Source organism: Chiloscyllium plagiosum, unplaced genomic scaffold, assembly GCF_037043375.1.
Source record: "Chiloscyllium plagiosum isolate Xiang-an unplaced genomic scaffold, Cpla_swu_hap1 HiC_scaffold_21, whole genome shotgun sequence".
Taxonomy (NCBI): Eukaryota; Metazoa; Chordata; class Chondrichthyes; order Orectolobiformes; family Hemiscylliidae; genus Chiloscyllium; species Chiloscyllium plagiosum.
The window spans coordinates 79,527,500-79,545,160 of NW_028270159.1; the positions used below are offsets into that span (position 1 = coordinate 79,527,500).

General features: G+C 53.5%; 1 protein-coding gene across 1 annotated transcript; it reads left to right on the forward strand.

Annotated features, from left to right (window-relative positions):
* Positions 1 to 534: 534 nt before the first annotated feature.
* Positions 535 to 8,294, forward strand: LOC148146466 (uncharacterized). The gene is made up of 4 exons (XM_087998640.1): positions 535 to 640; positions 1,371 to 1,465; positions 4,358 to 4,448; positions 7,702 to 8,294. The coding sequence occupies exons 1-4, from the start codon at positions 535 to 537 to the stop codon at positions 7,710 to 7,712; spliced, it is 303 nt and encodes a 100-aa protein (XP_087854766.1). The 3' UTR covers positions 7,713 to 8,294.
* Positions 8,295 to 17,661: the final 9,367 nt, after the last annotated feature.

Consider the following 17,661-nt stretch of genomic DNA (forward strand, 5'->3'; position numbering starts at 1 on the left):
GGAACTGGAGGACAGAGCAGCATCCGGTCCTCCAACCAGAGTGAGTGAGGAGCAGGACCAATGCATTCTCGGGAGCGAACGCTTCAGGATTGGTCAGAAATTAAACTGTTTTGCAGGATTGATTATTCTCACGACATCGTGGAGCATTATCCCCTCTCATAAAACAATGTGAGGTTTTAAAGAAATCGTTAAGATGTAAATCTGACAACATAGTTAAGATGTAAATCTGACAATGTACATATTTCCAATCGATTTACACAACTAGAGTAACAAACTTCTTTTCAAACTCCCAGAACGATTGGTAATTTACATACCTGGCCGGTATGGTTAAGTTGGACCGAGAAAACTATTTGTATATGAACCATCTCAATGCCTGTAACTCGACAGAGCAATTGCTAATGTCCAATATTTCTCCCGTGATTCTGTGCAGGTACGAATATTCTCTATAAACTCACTGATAACATCCGATGCACGCGCAGTTTGGTTTCTATGAAGGGCATGCGCAGTGTCACATTAACCAGGACACAGTGAGACATGGAGCAGCTTTCTCCGGGTGCGGCTCCGATCGTCTTCAGAGAGTGGCGTGTGGGAGACTCACTGGGAGAAAGGAGCGGAGAGAATTCACAAGACGCCGATACAGGTGAAAAAACCCGAAAAAGACCCTCCAGGCCCGGATAAGGAGATGGTGGTCTCTGTTGGAAAAGCGGCTCAGGGTCACAGCCGCCATTTGTTTGAGGGAAGAGGGAGCGCGGGCCTCAGAGCCGCCATCTTGAGAAGGTCAATGTGCAGGAGGGCGGGGCTATCGGTGTCAAGGACAATCGGACGAAAGACCCACCTTAGATTACTTCACGAAAGACATGAATGCACCCGGTGGATTTTCTTAACATCAGCGATTGTTTAATACTCACTTACAGGTTTTTAATTACATTTTTGTTGAAGCATTTAATTCACATTCAATCATTTGCAATTGTGGGATTTGAACCTGTGTCCAGAGCACACTTGCTGAGTTTCTGGATAAATTGTTTCACAATAATGCCACTAGGCCATCACTTCGCCTGCTCACAGGTTGCGCATCCCAGTGCAACAAGAATCAAAACCCTTTTATCCTGCACAATTGTTTGATCTTGCACTCTGGTGATATTACTTAGTAACTCTCCATGTGGTATCCCTCACTGTGTGGGTCTAATTGTTGCCTCTGTCAGTGTCCCTCGCTCTTGCAGCTACTCCAGATCCTGAGCAAACAGAATTCTCCACTCCAGATAGACGATGGAGACTGAGATGTTCCAGATTTCTGTCGGACTCAGTGCCATTTGACATGTGTAGCCCTCTCTGCATCATTCTAATTTCCAATTCTGTTTATCTGTCTGTAGGTACTCAGGAAGGTCCTGACCTAATAGACTTCCCAGCTGCTGGGTGTCTCATCCATCCCTCATTGAAGATGGTTTGTCAGCCGGAGAGACACAAGGTAGGGAGATCTGGAGCCTTCAATAAATACTGCAGTGAGGTAAGATCACTCACAGTGCACAGAGCAGAGAGCAATGAGAGGGCTCCAAACATCAGTTAACAGGACATGACATAGCTATAGTGCTGGAAGGGGAGCACAATACAGACACACCCCAGGTTCGGTCACCGCCTTTACTGCAAGTTTTGTTGTACTAAGACAACATCGGGAGTGTCACAGTTATCAATCCAAGCCTGTGCTGACTTCGTGAGCATCAGTACAAAAGAGGGGAAAGCAGGCCTTCCACGAGAGGGTGGGAATGCTGTCTGGGAATGTTCCATTCTGTGTTCCCTCTCACACACTGTATCTAAGGCTTGTCATGTGGATCAGTGTCTTCAATCATTCTAATGCTAAAAACAGTTCCTATCTCTATACTTTCCTCCCCTCTCACCAATCACTTCATACGTTTGAACCTGCTCCAGTCCAGACGACCATCCATATCTCTCTAACGTACTTCAGTCTCGACAACATGCCTTGTCACGAGAGTCCACTCCCCCAATAACCCAAGACTTAGGATCTGTTTCTGTGCTGCATGACTCTCTGGCCGAAGTCATCAATCTGACCAGGTTTCCTGAACTTAATGAGTTGCATTTCCCTGCGTTTGGCCCATGGCCCTTCAAACCTTCTCCCCTTCATGTTCCTGCCCAAATGTCTTTTCCATGTTGTAATTGTTCTTGTTTCTCCCATGTGCCACTAGCAGTCCATTCTGTATATGAACCGTCCTCTGTGGAAAATGTTGCCCCTCAGCTCCCTAAGTAAATCTTTGCTCTCGGTCACTCCTCAGGCCTTACCCATTCTGCTGTGGGACACAAACCCTCCCCGGTACAGACTTCCCTCGGACATTTGTGGGTGGCACGGTGGCACAGTGGTTAGCACTGCTGCCTCACAGCACCAGAGACCCGGGTTCAATTCCCGCCTCAGGCGACTGACTGTGTGGAGTTTGCACGTTCTCCCCGTTTCTGCGTGGGTTTCCTGCGGGTGCTCCGGTTTCCTCCCACAGTCCAAAGATGTGCAGGTCAGGTGAATTTGCCATGCTAAATTGCCCATAGTGTTAGGTAAGGGGTAAATGTAGGGGTATGGGTGGGTTGCGCTTCGGCGGGTCGGTGTGCACTTGTTGGGCCGAAGGGCCTGTTTCCACACTGTGATGTAATCTAATCTAATTACCCATTCTGCTGTGGGACTGAACTCCTCCCCGGTACAGACTCCCTTCGGGCCTTACCCATTCTGCTTTGGGACACAACACCTCCCTGATACAGACTCCCCTTAGGCTTTACTCATCCTGCTGTGGGACTGAATTCCTCCCTGATAAAGTCTAACCTTGAGCCTGGCCCACCCTGCTGTTGGACACAACCCCACTTGGGTACAGTTTTCCCTCTGGTATTACCCATTCTGCTGTGCAACACATTCCATCCCCAGTACAGACTGTCCTCAGGCCTTTCGCATCTTGCTGTGGGACCGAACTCCTCCCTGGTACAGTCTACCCTTGACGCTTACCCATCCTACTTTGGGACGCATACCCTCCCCAGTACAGATTACTCTGTGGCCTTAACCGTCTTGCTGTGGGACACAACACCTCCGAGGAACAGACTCCCCTCGAGCCTTACCCATCCTGCTGTGAGACACATCCCCTCCGAGGTACAGACTCTCCTCGAGCCATACCCATCCTGCTGTGAGACACATCCCCTCCGAGGTACAGACTTCCCTCGGGCCTTAACCGTCTGGCTGTGGGACACAACCCCTCCCCGGTACAGTCTACCCTTGAGCCTTACCTGTTCTGCTTTGGGTCGCATACCTTCCCTGGTACAGAGTACCCTCGGGCCTCACCCTTCCTGCCGTGGGACACAACCCCTCCCTGGTAAAGACTCTTGATTGGCCTTACCCATCCTGCTGTGGGGCACAACCCCTGCCGGTTACAGACTCCCCTCGGGCCTTACCCATCCTGCTGTGGGACACAACCTCTGCCCGGTACAGACTCCCCTCTGGCCTTACCCATCCTGCTGTGGGACACAACCCCTCCCCAGTACAGACTCCCCTTGGGCCTTACCCATCCTGCTGTGGGACACAACCTCTTTCCGTTACAGAGTCACCTCGGGCCTTACCCATCCTGCTGTGGGACACAACCGCTCCCCAGTACAGACTCCCCTCGGGCCTTACCCATCCTGCTGTGGGACACAACCCCTCCCAGTACAGACTCCCCTCGGGCCTTACCCATCCTGCTGTGGGACACAACCTCTGCCCGGTACAGACTCCCCTCTGGCCTTACCCATCCTGCTGTGGGACACAACCCCTGTCCGTTACAGAGTCCCCTCGGGCCTTACCCATCCTGCTGTGGGACACAACCTCTGCCCGGTACAGACTCCCTTCTGGCCTTACCCATCCTGCTGTGGGACACAACCCCTGCCCGGTACAGACTCTCCTCGGGCCTTACCCATCCTGCTGTGGGACAGGTTGATAATTGTATTGAATAGTATCCCTCCAGTGTGGAAACAGGCCCTTAGTCCAGCAAGTCCACACCGACCCGCGGTACATACCCTGCTCAAAATAGCTTCAAAATACATAGAAACAGTGATCACTGAATTGGGTAAAAACACCGCAGTTACATTGGGCAGTTTAAAAGTTTCGCTGTATTGGTGATATGTTCCTTTTCTTCAAACAGGTAACATTTTTGTTAAAGCAGCAGATGTTCATTGTGAGAGTGTCCCTGTTAAACTAGAATCTGTTCTGTTCTCTGTGTAACAGGCTGTTGTTGTGTGCGATGGACTGTCACTAACAGTGTAACTGACCTGTGAGTCCTTGATCAGGTTTCCTTTGTCTGTAAATCTAGTGATCAGTGAACTATGCATCTGCTCTTCTTAGCGAAAACAAAGAATCATTTCTCAACGTAAAAACGGCACATCACAAAGCTATTTCATGGATTTCTGGCACACACCACCGACCAGTGTATCTGGTAAGTCTGTTTCCTGAATAATTCCGAACTCTATCTGTAACTCTGAAAGTATCTGTATTGCTTGTCAGTTGGTTGAGAATTCAGCCTCTTTGTTCTGAGCTGTTGTGATGCAGGCGGTGGCTTCATTCTGTCTCTGCCAAGTTTGTTTTCTCCTTCTGCTGTGATTCTGGGAGATTGCTTTCTGCAGGTGAGAATATTCAGTGACTGAACATTGAATGATTTTGACTCTAACAGAGCAGTGGCCTTGTTTTCAACTAATTATTCACTTTCCATTTCCTGGTTGTGTTGAATGTTACAGAAACAGGCTCTGAGCAATGTTTCCATTCACTTGTATTGGATTCATTGACAGCCACGGGGTCAGTCAGTTTCAGGCCGATGGATCAGTTTCTCTGTCCTATTAGATGGTGGCCACTTGCACAGTTTCCGATGGTTCACCTCAGTGTCAGGCCGTCAGCTGCTGAAACCCTCCATCTAGCATTTGTTCCCTCTCTCCATGACTACTCCAATACAGTCCCAGCTCGTCTCCCACATTCTACCTCCATATACTCATGATCACCTCAGATTCTACTGTCAGTATCCTTACAGCAAGTCACGTAAGTCATCCACCTCCATTTCACGCTGCTCTACATTACATTCAGTCCAAATATAATTTCAGAATTCCATTCATTGCGTTTAAAAACACCCATGATCTTGTCCTGTCCAAGCATCCAGGTTCCATCAGGTAGGTGGGTGTCCGTGTGGTTGGGTTCGAGCAAGAGCAGGACACTGAGGATCGGACAGGGGACAAAGATGGGGTTGGATGCGGGAGAGAGAGCTGGTGTATTGTTGGGGATAGCTTCTCAGGGGAATAGCACAGCGGTAGCCAGGTCTATAATACTCAATGGCCTGAGTTATCGGAAGAGGTTGGACAAGCTGGGACATTTTTCTTCAGAGCACAGGAGACATAAGGGAGATCTTATAGAAATGTATATGATCATGAGAGGCATGGATAGGGTGAATGCATTCAGTCTTTTTCTCAGGGTTGAAGAATTGAGGACTAGAGGGCATCAGTTTAACGTTAGAGGGGAAAGAATAAAAGGGAACGTTAGCAGCAACTTTTTTACACAGATGCTGATTCTCATACGGAATGAGCTGTCAGTGGAAGTGGCTGAGGCAGGTACATTAACAACATTTAAAAGGCATTTGGACAAATACATGGATAGGAAAGGATTAGAAGGATATAGGGCATGGGCAGGGAAATGGGGTTGCCATGGATGGACATTATGGTTGCCAGGGATCAGTCTGGCCCTTAGGGCCTCTCTCTGTGCTGTAGGACTCTATGACTCTATACCTGACTGCTGTAGAACAAGGTCGGGCAAAATCCAAGGGAGCGAAAATGGGAGGAGAAGCACTAGTTGGGGGCATAGACAGGTGTTACTGTGGCTGCGTCTGAGACTGTTGTATCCCTGGTGCCTGAGTCAAGGACATCTCTGAGCATTTGCTTGAAATTCTGAATTGGGAGAATGGGGAGGCCAGAGGTCATGGTGCACATTGCTACCAACGACACGAGTAGAGAGAGGGATGAGATCCTGAGGAGTAAGCACAGGAAGTAGGGAACGACTGAAAAGCAGGACCTTGAGGCTAGTAATCATTGCGTTACCACCAGTCCCATGTGCTTGTGAGACAAGGAATTGAAAGATAGCAGAGATGAATGCATGGCTGAAGAGCTGGTATAGGGGGAGAGTTTCAGGATCTTGAATAATTGGGACCTAAACTAGAAGGGAACTGATATCCTCACTGCGAGGCTTGCTCCTGCTACAAGGGAAGGGTTTAACTTAGAATGGCAAGGTCCTGGGAATCACAGCAGCAGGGCAGCACGTGGGGGGTAAGGAAAGTCGGAAGATGTATACGAGTCAATCAGAAAGGAAATACAGAGAAATGAACACCATTGTACGAATGGGCTGATTGTGTTAATTTCAACACAAGGCGCAACATAGCTAAGGTAGTTAAGCACAGATCCGATATTGTGGCCATTCCAGAGATTTGGTTCGGAGAAGGATAGGACTGGCTGCTCAATATTCCAGGGTTTCATTGTTTCAGATGAGATGGAGAGGATGGTAAAAGAGGTGGAGGAGTTGCATTACCAATCGGGTGAATGTTATGTCTGCACTCAGGACATATTGGAGGGGCTCGCCCACTGAGGCAATGTGGATAAGAAGGATGCAGTTAATGGGATTATACTATAGGACCCTCAATCTGCCAACGATACCTCGAGGTACAAATATCTTGGCAGAATATCTCGGCAGAGGCAATAACAACAGAGTTCTCAAAGTGTCTTTAACTTCCCCACCATTTGCTGGCACTACTTTAGAGCAAGAGGCTGAGACAGCGCAGAGTTTATTAAGTGTCTACAAGAGGGTTTCTTGAAATAGTAGTGTAAAGGAGGGGTAGGGGCCATAGTGGACCTTATATTGCTGAATGAGCCTGGCCAGGTGGGAGACCATTTTGGAAACAGTGATCACAACTTAAGTTTTTTTTAACGCAGCTACGAATAAATGGGATGTTTCTAAATTGTGGGATTGCAAATGATGTCAGTATTAGGCAGGAGCTTGGGAGTGTTAATTGGGAGGAGCTGTCATCAGACAATGCCACATTGGGCATGTGGGAGTTAGTTAAAGGCTTACTGATTGGAGTTCACGACCATCATGTCCCAGTAAGGAGGAGGGATAAGGCTGATAATGTAAGGGCCCCTTGGATAACAAGGGAGGCTGGGAATTTCGTCAAAAGGGGAAAAAACAAGGCTATGCAAGGTTTGGGAAGCTATAATTGGACATGGCATGTGAGGAACGTAAAAAGACAAAAGCTGGAAGGAACCTGAACAGGGAATGAGCAGAGCAAGGAGGGGCCATGCCCTTCGCAAGTCGGGTTAAAGTGAATCCCAAATCGATCTGGAGATAATGACCCACAAGAGGATGTGAACATGGATCGTTACAGCGCAGTACAGGCCTTTTGGCCCTCAATGTTGCACCGACCTTTGAAAATAATCTGATGCCTATCTAACCTACACCCTTCCTATATTACCCATATGTATGTCCAATGCCCATTTAAATGCCCTTTACGTCGGCAATTCTACTACTGTTGCAGGCATTTAAGTCACCTCTCGACCTTCTTCTTTCCAACTAAAACAGCCTCCATTCCCTCAGCCTTTCCTTGTAAGACCTTCCTTTCATACCAGGCAATATCCAAGTAAATCTACTCTGCACTCTTTCCACAGCTTCCACATAACTTGGAAAGAAGTCGGGCCAGTCAAGACTAAAGGAAGGAACTTGTGCTTGAAGTCAGTGGAAGTGGACGAGATCCTAAATAATTACTTTGCATCGGCATTCACCCAGGAAAAGGATATTGGGGATAATGAGATTTGTGTGGAGTATGCTAATGTGCTCGGGTATTTTTGAGGTCGAGAAAGAAGCATTAGATTTCTTGAACAGCATTAAAGTGGATTAATCCCGAGGACCCGATGGTAGCTACCCCAGGTTATTGAGAAAGGCAAGACAGGAGATTTTTGGGGTCTTGGACATGATTTTTGAGTCCTCACTTGCCACTGGAAAGGTCGCAGAGGACTGGTGAGTAGCTTATGGTGTTCCTCTCTTCAAGAAGGGAAATAGGGACAATCCAGGAAGTTATAGCCTGGTGAGTCTCACCTCAGTGGTTGGGAAGCTTTGGACAGAATTCTTACGGATAGGATTTATGCACATTTGGTAAAGAATGACCTGATTAGGGACAGTCAGCGCAGCGCCATGAGATGCACAAGGTTGCTGGTCAAAATGTTTTCCCCAGAGTTGAAATATCCTTACTAGAGAATGTGCATTTCAGGTGAGAGGGGGAGAGCTCAAAGGAGATGTGAGGGGTAATATGTTTTCCACAGAGAGTGGTCGGATTCTGGAACATGTTGCCAGGGATGGTGGAGGAGGCAGAAATGAGAGGGTTGTTTAAGGGGTTTTTGGGTGAGCATGTGAATATGCAAGGATATGGAACAAAGACAGGAAGAAAGAATGAGTTTAATTTGGTGTCACATTCGGCACAACATTCTGGACTGAAGGGCCCGCTCCTGTGCTGTACTGTTCTTTGTCGTGTTTCTTTTGTTACAACATGACGGTGACCCCCTCTGTTAGTTAAACCAAACACCCAGAAGAGTTCACCTCCCCACATAATCTGTTAAAGTCTGAGTGACAGAAAACTCACACATTCCACTATTTAAAGAAAATAGCATTAATCTATTTTTAACTCAAAGTGAATATTAAACAACTATTCATAAATCTAAGCTCTCCCCTTCTCTTCACTGCATATTATCTGCCTCCAGCTCTCTATAACTATACGTTATTTCAATAAGACACTTATTAAAATTACATCTATTTAATTTCTAACCCACACAGTGACTCGTGAATTTTGTGTCTTTCTGCTTCTGGCTGAGGATCTCCCTGGGTCGTCGTTGTCTTCTTTTACTCCGAGTATGTTTCATATGAAAAGGTACCCTTTGATTGAGAGACTTTCCTAATTTATTGGTGAGCAAGATGTTGACTCTCCCAGACAGCAGTTACTCTCTGATCAATTTTTAAAATGTCCACATTTTATACGCCCCCATCAGATCATCTCATTGGCTTGATGCTGGCAAAACAATAAATTCAAACTCAATTGGGTTTTAGAATCTTGGGGTATAATTTAAGCTGATAGGTTAAATTTGAATTTTGTCAAAACAGCAACCAACATAGGTCTATATTTCACAGCTAAATGTTACATTTGTTTCTTTTCCCAGTACACTTTGGCTTGCTGGCTAGTCATATACAGTGCACAGTTCAGAAGAGTGTTCTCTCCCTCTTCAAGATAGAGTACACACCTTCAACTTTATAACACTTTGAGCATTACCTTATCAGAAAGGACGTTTATTAAAGTGACAAGCAGTAGATTGTTTACATAACCTTTTTGGCTTAATATTTCAATTTCAACATAAATTGTGTTTGTGTTTGTGAGAGGATCATGTTACTGTGTGCAACAGACTGTCACTAATAAGATTATGCTCCCGATAATGCAGATTTCCTTTGTAAATTCTGCATGAATTGATTTAAACACCTGAAAAGGGATTTGGCTTTCCAATGTGATTTCCATCAATGCACTTATTGGAACCTCAGGCAGACAGATAGACCCAGATGGGTGCAAATTTGTTTTCCTCACTGAAGGAAGCACACGTTGCCATCAGAGTGTTTGTAACAGAGGGGCACCAACTTATTCCTGAATCTGGAGATTGTTGAATAAGTGGGTGAGATTCAGATATCCTGTACTGCATGTGATAAGAGGTGTTTTCATTGAATTGGATATTATGACCAAAGAGATTGGCAGGGTTGATGTTGGCAGCTGTCTCTGCTGATAGGAATCTACGATGGGTCACAGTCTCAGGACTGGAGAGCAGCCTGAGTGACTGAGATAAGGAGAAATGACTTCACTCAAACACCTGGGAATCTGTGATCATTTCCACCTCAAGAATGGAATCACTGACTACATTCCAGAGAATAATTTGCAATGTTTGCAATACTAAGTGGATCAAAAGATGTTGCAGAAACTGGGTGAGTTCTGAAAAGTTAACAATGATGTTACTAAAATGAACACAAATGCTGTGGCTGCTGGAAATTTGAAACAGACTGGCAGCTAATGTAGAGAGAGACAAGCAGAGTTAATGTTTTGCATTTGATTACTTACAGTGTGGAAACAGGCCCTTCGGCCCAACAAGTCCACACCGACCCGTCGAAGCGCAAACCACCCAGACCCATTCTCCTACATCTAACACTACGGCCAATTCAGCATTGGCAATTCAGCTAACCTGCACATCTTTGTGACTGTGGAAAGAAACCCAAGCACCCAGAGGAAACCCATGCAGACACAGGGAGAATGGGTGGAGTTTGCAGTCAGTCGCCTAAGGCGGGAAATGAACCCGGGTCTCTGGCGTTGTGAGGCAGCAGTTCTAACCACTGTACCACCGTGCTGCCTACAAACTTTTAATCAGAACAAAGAATGTTATTAAGCTGCAGTCAGGCTCCTGGGGCTAAATGGTATCGTTCTGTCTGTGTTGCTAAAGTTTTTTTGGGAGAAACAATCCCATCATTTGCTTGGCTGTGGCACTGTGATTGCGCTATTGAAACAGCAAGGACTCTTTCTGGGTCTCATTGATGTCTGGGTGTAAATTAGGGTCCATTGTTCATCGCTGACTCTGGAGGCAGTTCTGATACATGGGAATATTCAATTTAAAATGTTGATCTTGCAAAATAGCAAGGTTTTCTCCCAGACAGGGAATCAGACGTCCATTACTGATCCTCACTGACCATGACAGGATTCAAACTGAGAGATTTATTTTTGTGACTGACACAGTCAGATGTGGTATACAGTAGCTCTCACAGTCCTGTCCTTCCACACATCCCGGCTTCTGGACTCTGAATCAGAGGATCTCGATGGAGAAACACTTCCAGCAGTTGGGACAATTCAGGAGATACCCAATATACACATTCTCCCTCAGGGGGAATCCCTGAAAAGTGGTCTGTCAGGTTCATAATGGATATTTCTTTAATATTTACTCAGTGAATTCCTAGAACAGAGATTCATTGGAGGCCCAGATTGTCAGCTTGAAGAGTAGTCACTGCTTTGGTGTAGGAAATGGAAGGGTATCATTTGGATTGTTCATTTCACCCATTTGTAGAGGGAGCTATTGCTTTCATTGTGAGTGGGAGCTTGAGAGAAGCTGATTGATCGTGGTTGTGGGGATGTTGACACTAACTTTCAGGAACGGATTAATACACCAGAGGAATGTGTCAGTGTTTCCAGGGGGCTCCGAGAGGGGTGGGGGGGATTGTGTCAGTGTTTCCAGGGGTCTCCGAGAAGGGTGGGGGGGATTGTATCAGTGTTTCCAGGGGGCTCCGAGAGGGGTGGGCGGGGGGGGAATGTGTCAGTGTTTCCAGGGGGCGCCGAGATGGGGGGGGGGTGAGGAGGGGGAATGTGTCAGTGGTACAGGGGACGCTGAGGGGCTGGGTGGGATGTATCTCAATTTACAGGGGGCTCCTGTCTCCCCACCCACCCCCAACCGCGTCCAACGCTGCTCCCATCAACCGCATCTGACACCGACCCCCCAACCCCATCCCCCCCAACGCCGCCCTCCCAACTCCGTCCCCCCAACCTTGTGCAACGCCGTTCCCCCCCAACCACGTTCCCCCCACCCCGTTCCCCCAACCCCGTTTCCCACATCCCTGTACCCGCCCAACACCGTGCAATGCCATCCCCGCCCAAACCCGTCCCCCAACACTGTGCAACACCGTTCCCCCAACCCCGTGCAATGCTGTTCCCCCCAACCCCATCCCCCCAACCCTGTGCAGCCCCGTTCCTCCAACTCCGGCCCCGTCCAACCCCATGCAACGACCCCCCAACCCCGTTCCCCCAACCCTGTGCAACGCCGTCCCCGGCCAAACCCGTTACCCCCAACCCCGTCCCCACCCAACCCCGTCCCCCAACCCTGTGCAACCCCGTTACCCCCAACCCCGTTCCCCTCCAACCCCGTGCAACGCCGTCCCCCCAACCCCGTGCAACGCCGTCCCCGCCCATACCCGTTCTCCCCAACCCCGTCCCCACCCAACCCCGTCCCCCAACACTGAGCAACCCTGTTCCCCCTCAGCCCCGTCCCCCCAACCCCGTGCAACGCCATTCCCCCAACCCAGTGCAACGCCGTTCCCCCCAACCCAGTGCATCGCCGTCCCCCCAACCCGTGCATCGCCGTTCCGCAACCCCGTGCAACGCCATTCACCCCCAACCCCGTGCAACCCCGTCCCCCCAACCTCGTGAAACGCCGTTCCCCCACAAACACGTGCAATGCCGTTCCCCCCACCACAACCCCGTTCCCCCATTCCCATCCCCCAACCCCGTGCAACGCCGTTCCCCCCAACGCCGTTCCCCCCCAACCCTGTCCTCCAACCCCGTGCAACGCCGTTCCCCCAACCCTGTCCCCCCAACCCCGCGCAACCCCGTTCCCCCCAACCCCGTCCCCCCAATATTGTGCAACCCCGTTCCCCCTCAACCCCGTTCCCCCTCAACCCCGTCCCCCCAACCCCGTGAAAGGCCGCTCCCCCCAGCACCGTGAAACGCCATTCCCCCCCAACCCCGTGCAATGCCATTCCCCCTAACCCAGTGCAACGCCGTTCCCCCTAACCCGTGCATCGCCGTTCCCCCAATCCCGTGCAACGCCATTCACCCCCAACCCCGTGCAACCCCGTCCCCCAACCTCGTGAAACGCCGTTCCCCCACAAACCCGTGCAATGCCGTTCCCCCTAACCCAGTGCAACGCCGTTCCCCCAACCCCGTGTAACGCTGTTCACCCCCAACTCCGTGCAACCCTGCCCCCCAACGCCGTTCCCCCCCCTACCCTGTCCCCCAACCCCGTGCAACGCCGTTCCCCCAACCCTGTCCCCCCAACCCCGCGCAACCCCGTTCCCCCAACCCCGTCCCCCCAATACTGTGCAACCCCGTTCCCCCTCAACCCCGTCCCCCCAACCCCGTGAAACGCCGTTCCCCCCAACCCCGTGCAATGCCATTCCCCCAACCCAGTGCAACGCCGTTCCCCCAACCCCGTGCAACGCCGTTCACCCCCAACTCCGTGCAACCCTGCCCCCCAACACCGTGCAATGCCGTACCCCCCAATGCCGGTCCCCCCAACCCCATCCTCCCAACACTGTGGAACGCCGTCCCCCCAACCCTGTGCAATGCCATTCCCCCCACCACAACCCCGTTTCCCCAATCCCGTCCCCCCAACCCCGTTCAACGCCGTTCCCCACAACGCCTTTCCCCCCAACCCTGTCCCCCAACCCCGTACAACGCCGTTCCCCCCAACCCCGTCCCCCCAACCCCGTGCAACACCGTTCCCCGCAACACCGTTCACCCCAACCCCGTGCAGTGCCGTACCCCCCAATGCCGTTCCCCCCACCCGTCCTCCGAACCCCGTGCAACGCCGTACACCCCAATGCCGTTACCCCCAACCCCGACCCCCCAACCCCGTGCATCACCATTCCCTCCAACCACATCCCTCCAACCCTGTGTAACACCCTCCCCACAACCCCGTGCAATGCCGTTCCCTTCAATCCCGTGCAACGCCATTCCCCCCAACCCCGTGCAGTGCCGTACCCCCCAATGCCGGTCCCCCCAACCCCGTCCTCCCAACCCCGTGCAACGCCGTACACCCCAATGCCGTTCCCCCAACCCCGACCCCCCAACCCCGTGCATCACCATTCCCTCCAACCACATCCCTCCAACCCTGTGTAAAACCCTCCCCACAACCTTGTGCAATGCCGTTCCTCCCAACCCCGTGCAACGCCATTCCCCCCAACCCTGTGCAATTCCGTTCCCCCAACCCCGTGCAACGCCGTTCCTCCCAAGCCTGTCGCCCAACATCGTGCAACGCCATTGCCCCAACATCGTGCAACACCGCCCCCACAACCCAGTGCGACGCTGTTGCCCCCAACCCCATACAACGCCGTTTCCCCACCACCACATGCAACACCGTTCCCCCCCACCCGGTGCAACACTGTTCCCCCCAACGCAGTTTGCCCGCAACCCCGTGCAACGCAATTCCCCCCAAACCCATCCCACGCCGTTCCCCCATCCCCATCCCCCCAAAACCGTGTTATGCCGTTCCCCCTCAACCCCGTGCAACGCCGTACCCCCAATGCCATTCCCCCCAAACCCGTGCAACGCCATTCCCCCAACCCGGTGCAACGCCGTTCTCCCAATGCCGTTCCCCAAACCCCGTGCAACCCTCTACCCCCAATACCATTCCCCCAACTCCGACCCCCCAACCCCGTGCATCACCATTCCCCCAACCTGTGCAATGCCGTCCCCACAACACCGTGCAACACCGTTCCACCCAACCCTGTGCAACACTGTCCCCGCAACCCCGTGCAACGTCGTTGCCCCAACCCTGTGCAATGCCATTTCCCCCCACACAACCCCGTTCCCCTCAACCCCGTGCAACACCACCCCCACAACCCAGTGCAACGCCGTTCCCCCCAACCCCATGCAATGCCATTTCCCCCAACTCTGTGCAAAGCCGTTCACCCCAACCCCGTGCAATTCCGTCCCCCCAACCCCATGCAACGCCGTTCCCCCAATCCCGTGCAACGCTGTTTCTCCCCAATCCCGTGCAACGCTGTTTCTCCCCAAACCCGTCCCACGCCATCCCCATCCCCATTCCCCCAACCCCGTGCAACGCCGTCCCCCCAACCCCATGCAACATTGTTCGCCCAACCCCGTGCAACCCCCGTTTCCCCCCAAACCCGTCCCCATCACCATCCCCCCAACACCGTGCAATGCCATTGCTCCCAAACCCGTGCAACGCCGTTCCCCCAACCCCGTGCAATACCGTTCCCCCTAATCCCGTGCCACGCCGCTCCCCCAATCCCATGCAACGCCGTTCCCCACAACCCCATGCAACACCATTCCCCCAACCCTGTGCAACGCCGTTCCCCCAACGCCGTTCCCCCTAACCCCGTGCAACGTTGTACCCCCACAATGCCGTTCCCCCAAACCCCATGCATCACCATTCCCTCCAACCACATCCCCCCAACCCCGTGCAACACTGTTCCCCCAACCCTGTGCAACACTGTCCCCCCAACCCCATGCAATACCGCTCTGCCCAACCCTGTGCATCGCCATTCCCCCAACCACATTCCCCATACACCTGTGCAACACCGTCCCCCAACCCAGTGCAATGCAGTTTCCCGCAACCCCGTGCGACGCCGTTCCCCCAACCCCCTGCGACGCCGTTCCCCCAACCCCGTGCGACGCCGTTCCCGCAACCCCGTGCGATGCCGTTCCCCCCAACCCCGTGCGACGCCGACCCCCCCAACCCTGTGCAATGCCATTCTTCCCCCCACAACCCCATTCCCCCAACGCTGTGCATCGCCATTCCCCCATCCACATTCCACCCATCCCTGTGCAACGCCGTTCCCCCAACCCCGTGCAACACCTTCCCCCCAACCCCGTGTGATGCCGTTCCCCCCAACCCCATGCGACTTCGTTCCCCCCAACCCCGTGCGACGTCGTTCCCCCAACCCCGTGCGACGCCGTCCCCCCAACTCCGTGCGACGCCGACCCCCCAACACTGTGCAATGCCATTCCGCCCGCACAACCCCGTTCCCCCAACCCTGTGCATCGCTATTCCCCCATCCACATTCCGCCCAACCCCGTGCAACACCTCCTCCCCAACCCCTTGCGATGCCATTCCCCCAACCCCGTGCGATGCCGTTCACTCCAACCCCGTGCGACGCCGTTCCCCCCCAACCCCGTGCGACGACTCTCCCCCAATCCTGTGCAATGCCGTTCCCACCAACCCCGTCCCCCCAACCGCGTGCAACACAGTTCCCCCCAACCTCCTCCAACACCGTTCCCCCAACCCCGTGCAACGCCATTCCCCCAACCCTGTACCCCCACCCCGTGCAAACCCGCTCCCCCAACCCCATCTCGCCAACCCAGTGCAACGCTGTTCCCAACCCTGTCTCCCAGCCCCGTGCAACGCCGTTCCCCCACCCCAATGCAACGCGGTTTTCCCGCAACGCCATTCCCACAAAACCCGTCCCCAACCCAGTGCAACGCCGTTCCCTCCAAACCTGCCCCCCCATCCCGTGCAAACCCGTTCCCCCTACCCATTCCCCCCATCCTGTCCCCCATCCCCATGCAACGCCGTTCCCCCAACCCCGTCCCTCCAACCCTGTGCAACACCGTTCCCCCCCAACCACGTGCAATGGCGTTCCGACAATCCTGTGCAACGCCGTTCGCCCCAACGCCATGCAATGCCATACCCCCAATGCCATTCCGCCAACCCCCTGCATCGCTGTTCCCCCCAACCCCGTGCAATGCCGTTCCCCCCAAACCCGTCCCCCAACCCCGTGCAACACCGTTCCCCTCCAACCCCGTGCAATGCCGTTCCCCAAACCCTGCCCCCCCACACCGTGCAACCGCGTGCTCCCAACCCCGTCCCGCCAACACCGTGCAAGGCTGCTCCCCCAACTCTGTTCCCCACAACCCTGTGCAACGGCGTTCCCCAAACCCTGTCCCCCCCAACCCCGTGCAATGCCGTTCCCTCCACCACGAGCAACTCTGTTCTCCCCCAATTCCGTTCGCCCCCAACCCCGTCCCCCCACCCCGTGCAATACCGTTCCGCCCCACCCCGTGCAACGCCGTTCCCCCCACCCCGTGCAACGCTTTCCCCCCACCCTGTGCAATGCCATTCTCCCCAACCCCGTGCAACGCCGTATCCCCAACCCCGTGCAATGCCGTTCCCCCAACCCCGTGCAACACCGTTCCCCCATCCCCATCCCCCAACACTGTGCAACGACGTTCCCCCAAACCCGTCCCCCAACCCCGTGCAACACCGTTCCCCTCCAACCCCGTTCAATGCCGTTCCCCAAACCCTGTCCCCCAACCCCGTACAACCGCGTGCCCCAACCCCGTCCCGCCAACACCGTGCAAGGCTGCTCCCCCAACCCTGTTCCCCACAACCCCGTACAACGCCGTTCCCCCATCCCATCCCCCAACACTGTGCAACGACGTTCCCCCAATCCCGTCCCCACCACCCCGTGCAACGCCGTTCCCCCCAAACCCCGTGCGACGCCGTTCCCCCAACCCCGTGCGACGCCGTCCCCCCAACCCCGTGCGACGCCGTTCCCCCCAACCCCGTGCGACGCCGTTCCCCCCAACCCCGTGCGTCGTCGTTCCCCCCAACCCCGTGCGACGTCGTTCCCCCCAACCCCGTGCGACGTCGTTCCCCCCAACCCCGTGCGACGTCGTTCCCCCCAACCCCGTGCGACGTCGTTCCCCCCAACCCCGTGCGACGTCGTTCCCCCCAACCCCGTGCGACGTCGTTCCCCCCAACCCCGTGCGACGTCGTTCCCCCCAACCCCGTGCGACGTCGTTCCCCCCAACCCCGTGCGACGTCGTTCCCCCCAACCCCGTGCGACGTCGTTCCCCCCAACCCCGTGTGACGTCGTTCCCCCAACCCCGTGCGACGTCGTTTCCCCCAACCCCGTGCGACGTCGTTCCCCCCAACCCCGTGCGACGTCGTTCCCCCAAACGCCGTGCGACGCCGTTTCCCCCCAACCCCGTGCGACGTCGTTCCCCCAACCCCGTGCGACGCCATTCCCCACCAACCCCGTGC

Bases quoted from the DNA above. Each gene is read 5' to 3' on its own strand.
- LOC148146466 (XM_087998640.1), top strand. From the start codon at position 535: ATGGAGCAGCTTTCTCCGGGTGCGGCTCCGATCGTCTTCAGAGAGTGG. The intron at 641-1,370 runs GTGAAAAAACCC...ATCTGTCTGTAG, and splicing joins TTCACAAGACGCCGATACAG to GTACTCAGGAAGGTCCTGAC. The intron at 1,466-4,357 runs GTAGGGAGATCT...TGCTCTTCTTAG, and splicing joins GTCAGCCGGAGAGACACAAG to CGAAAACAAAGAATCATTTC.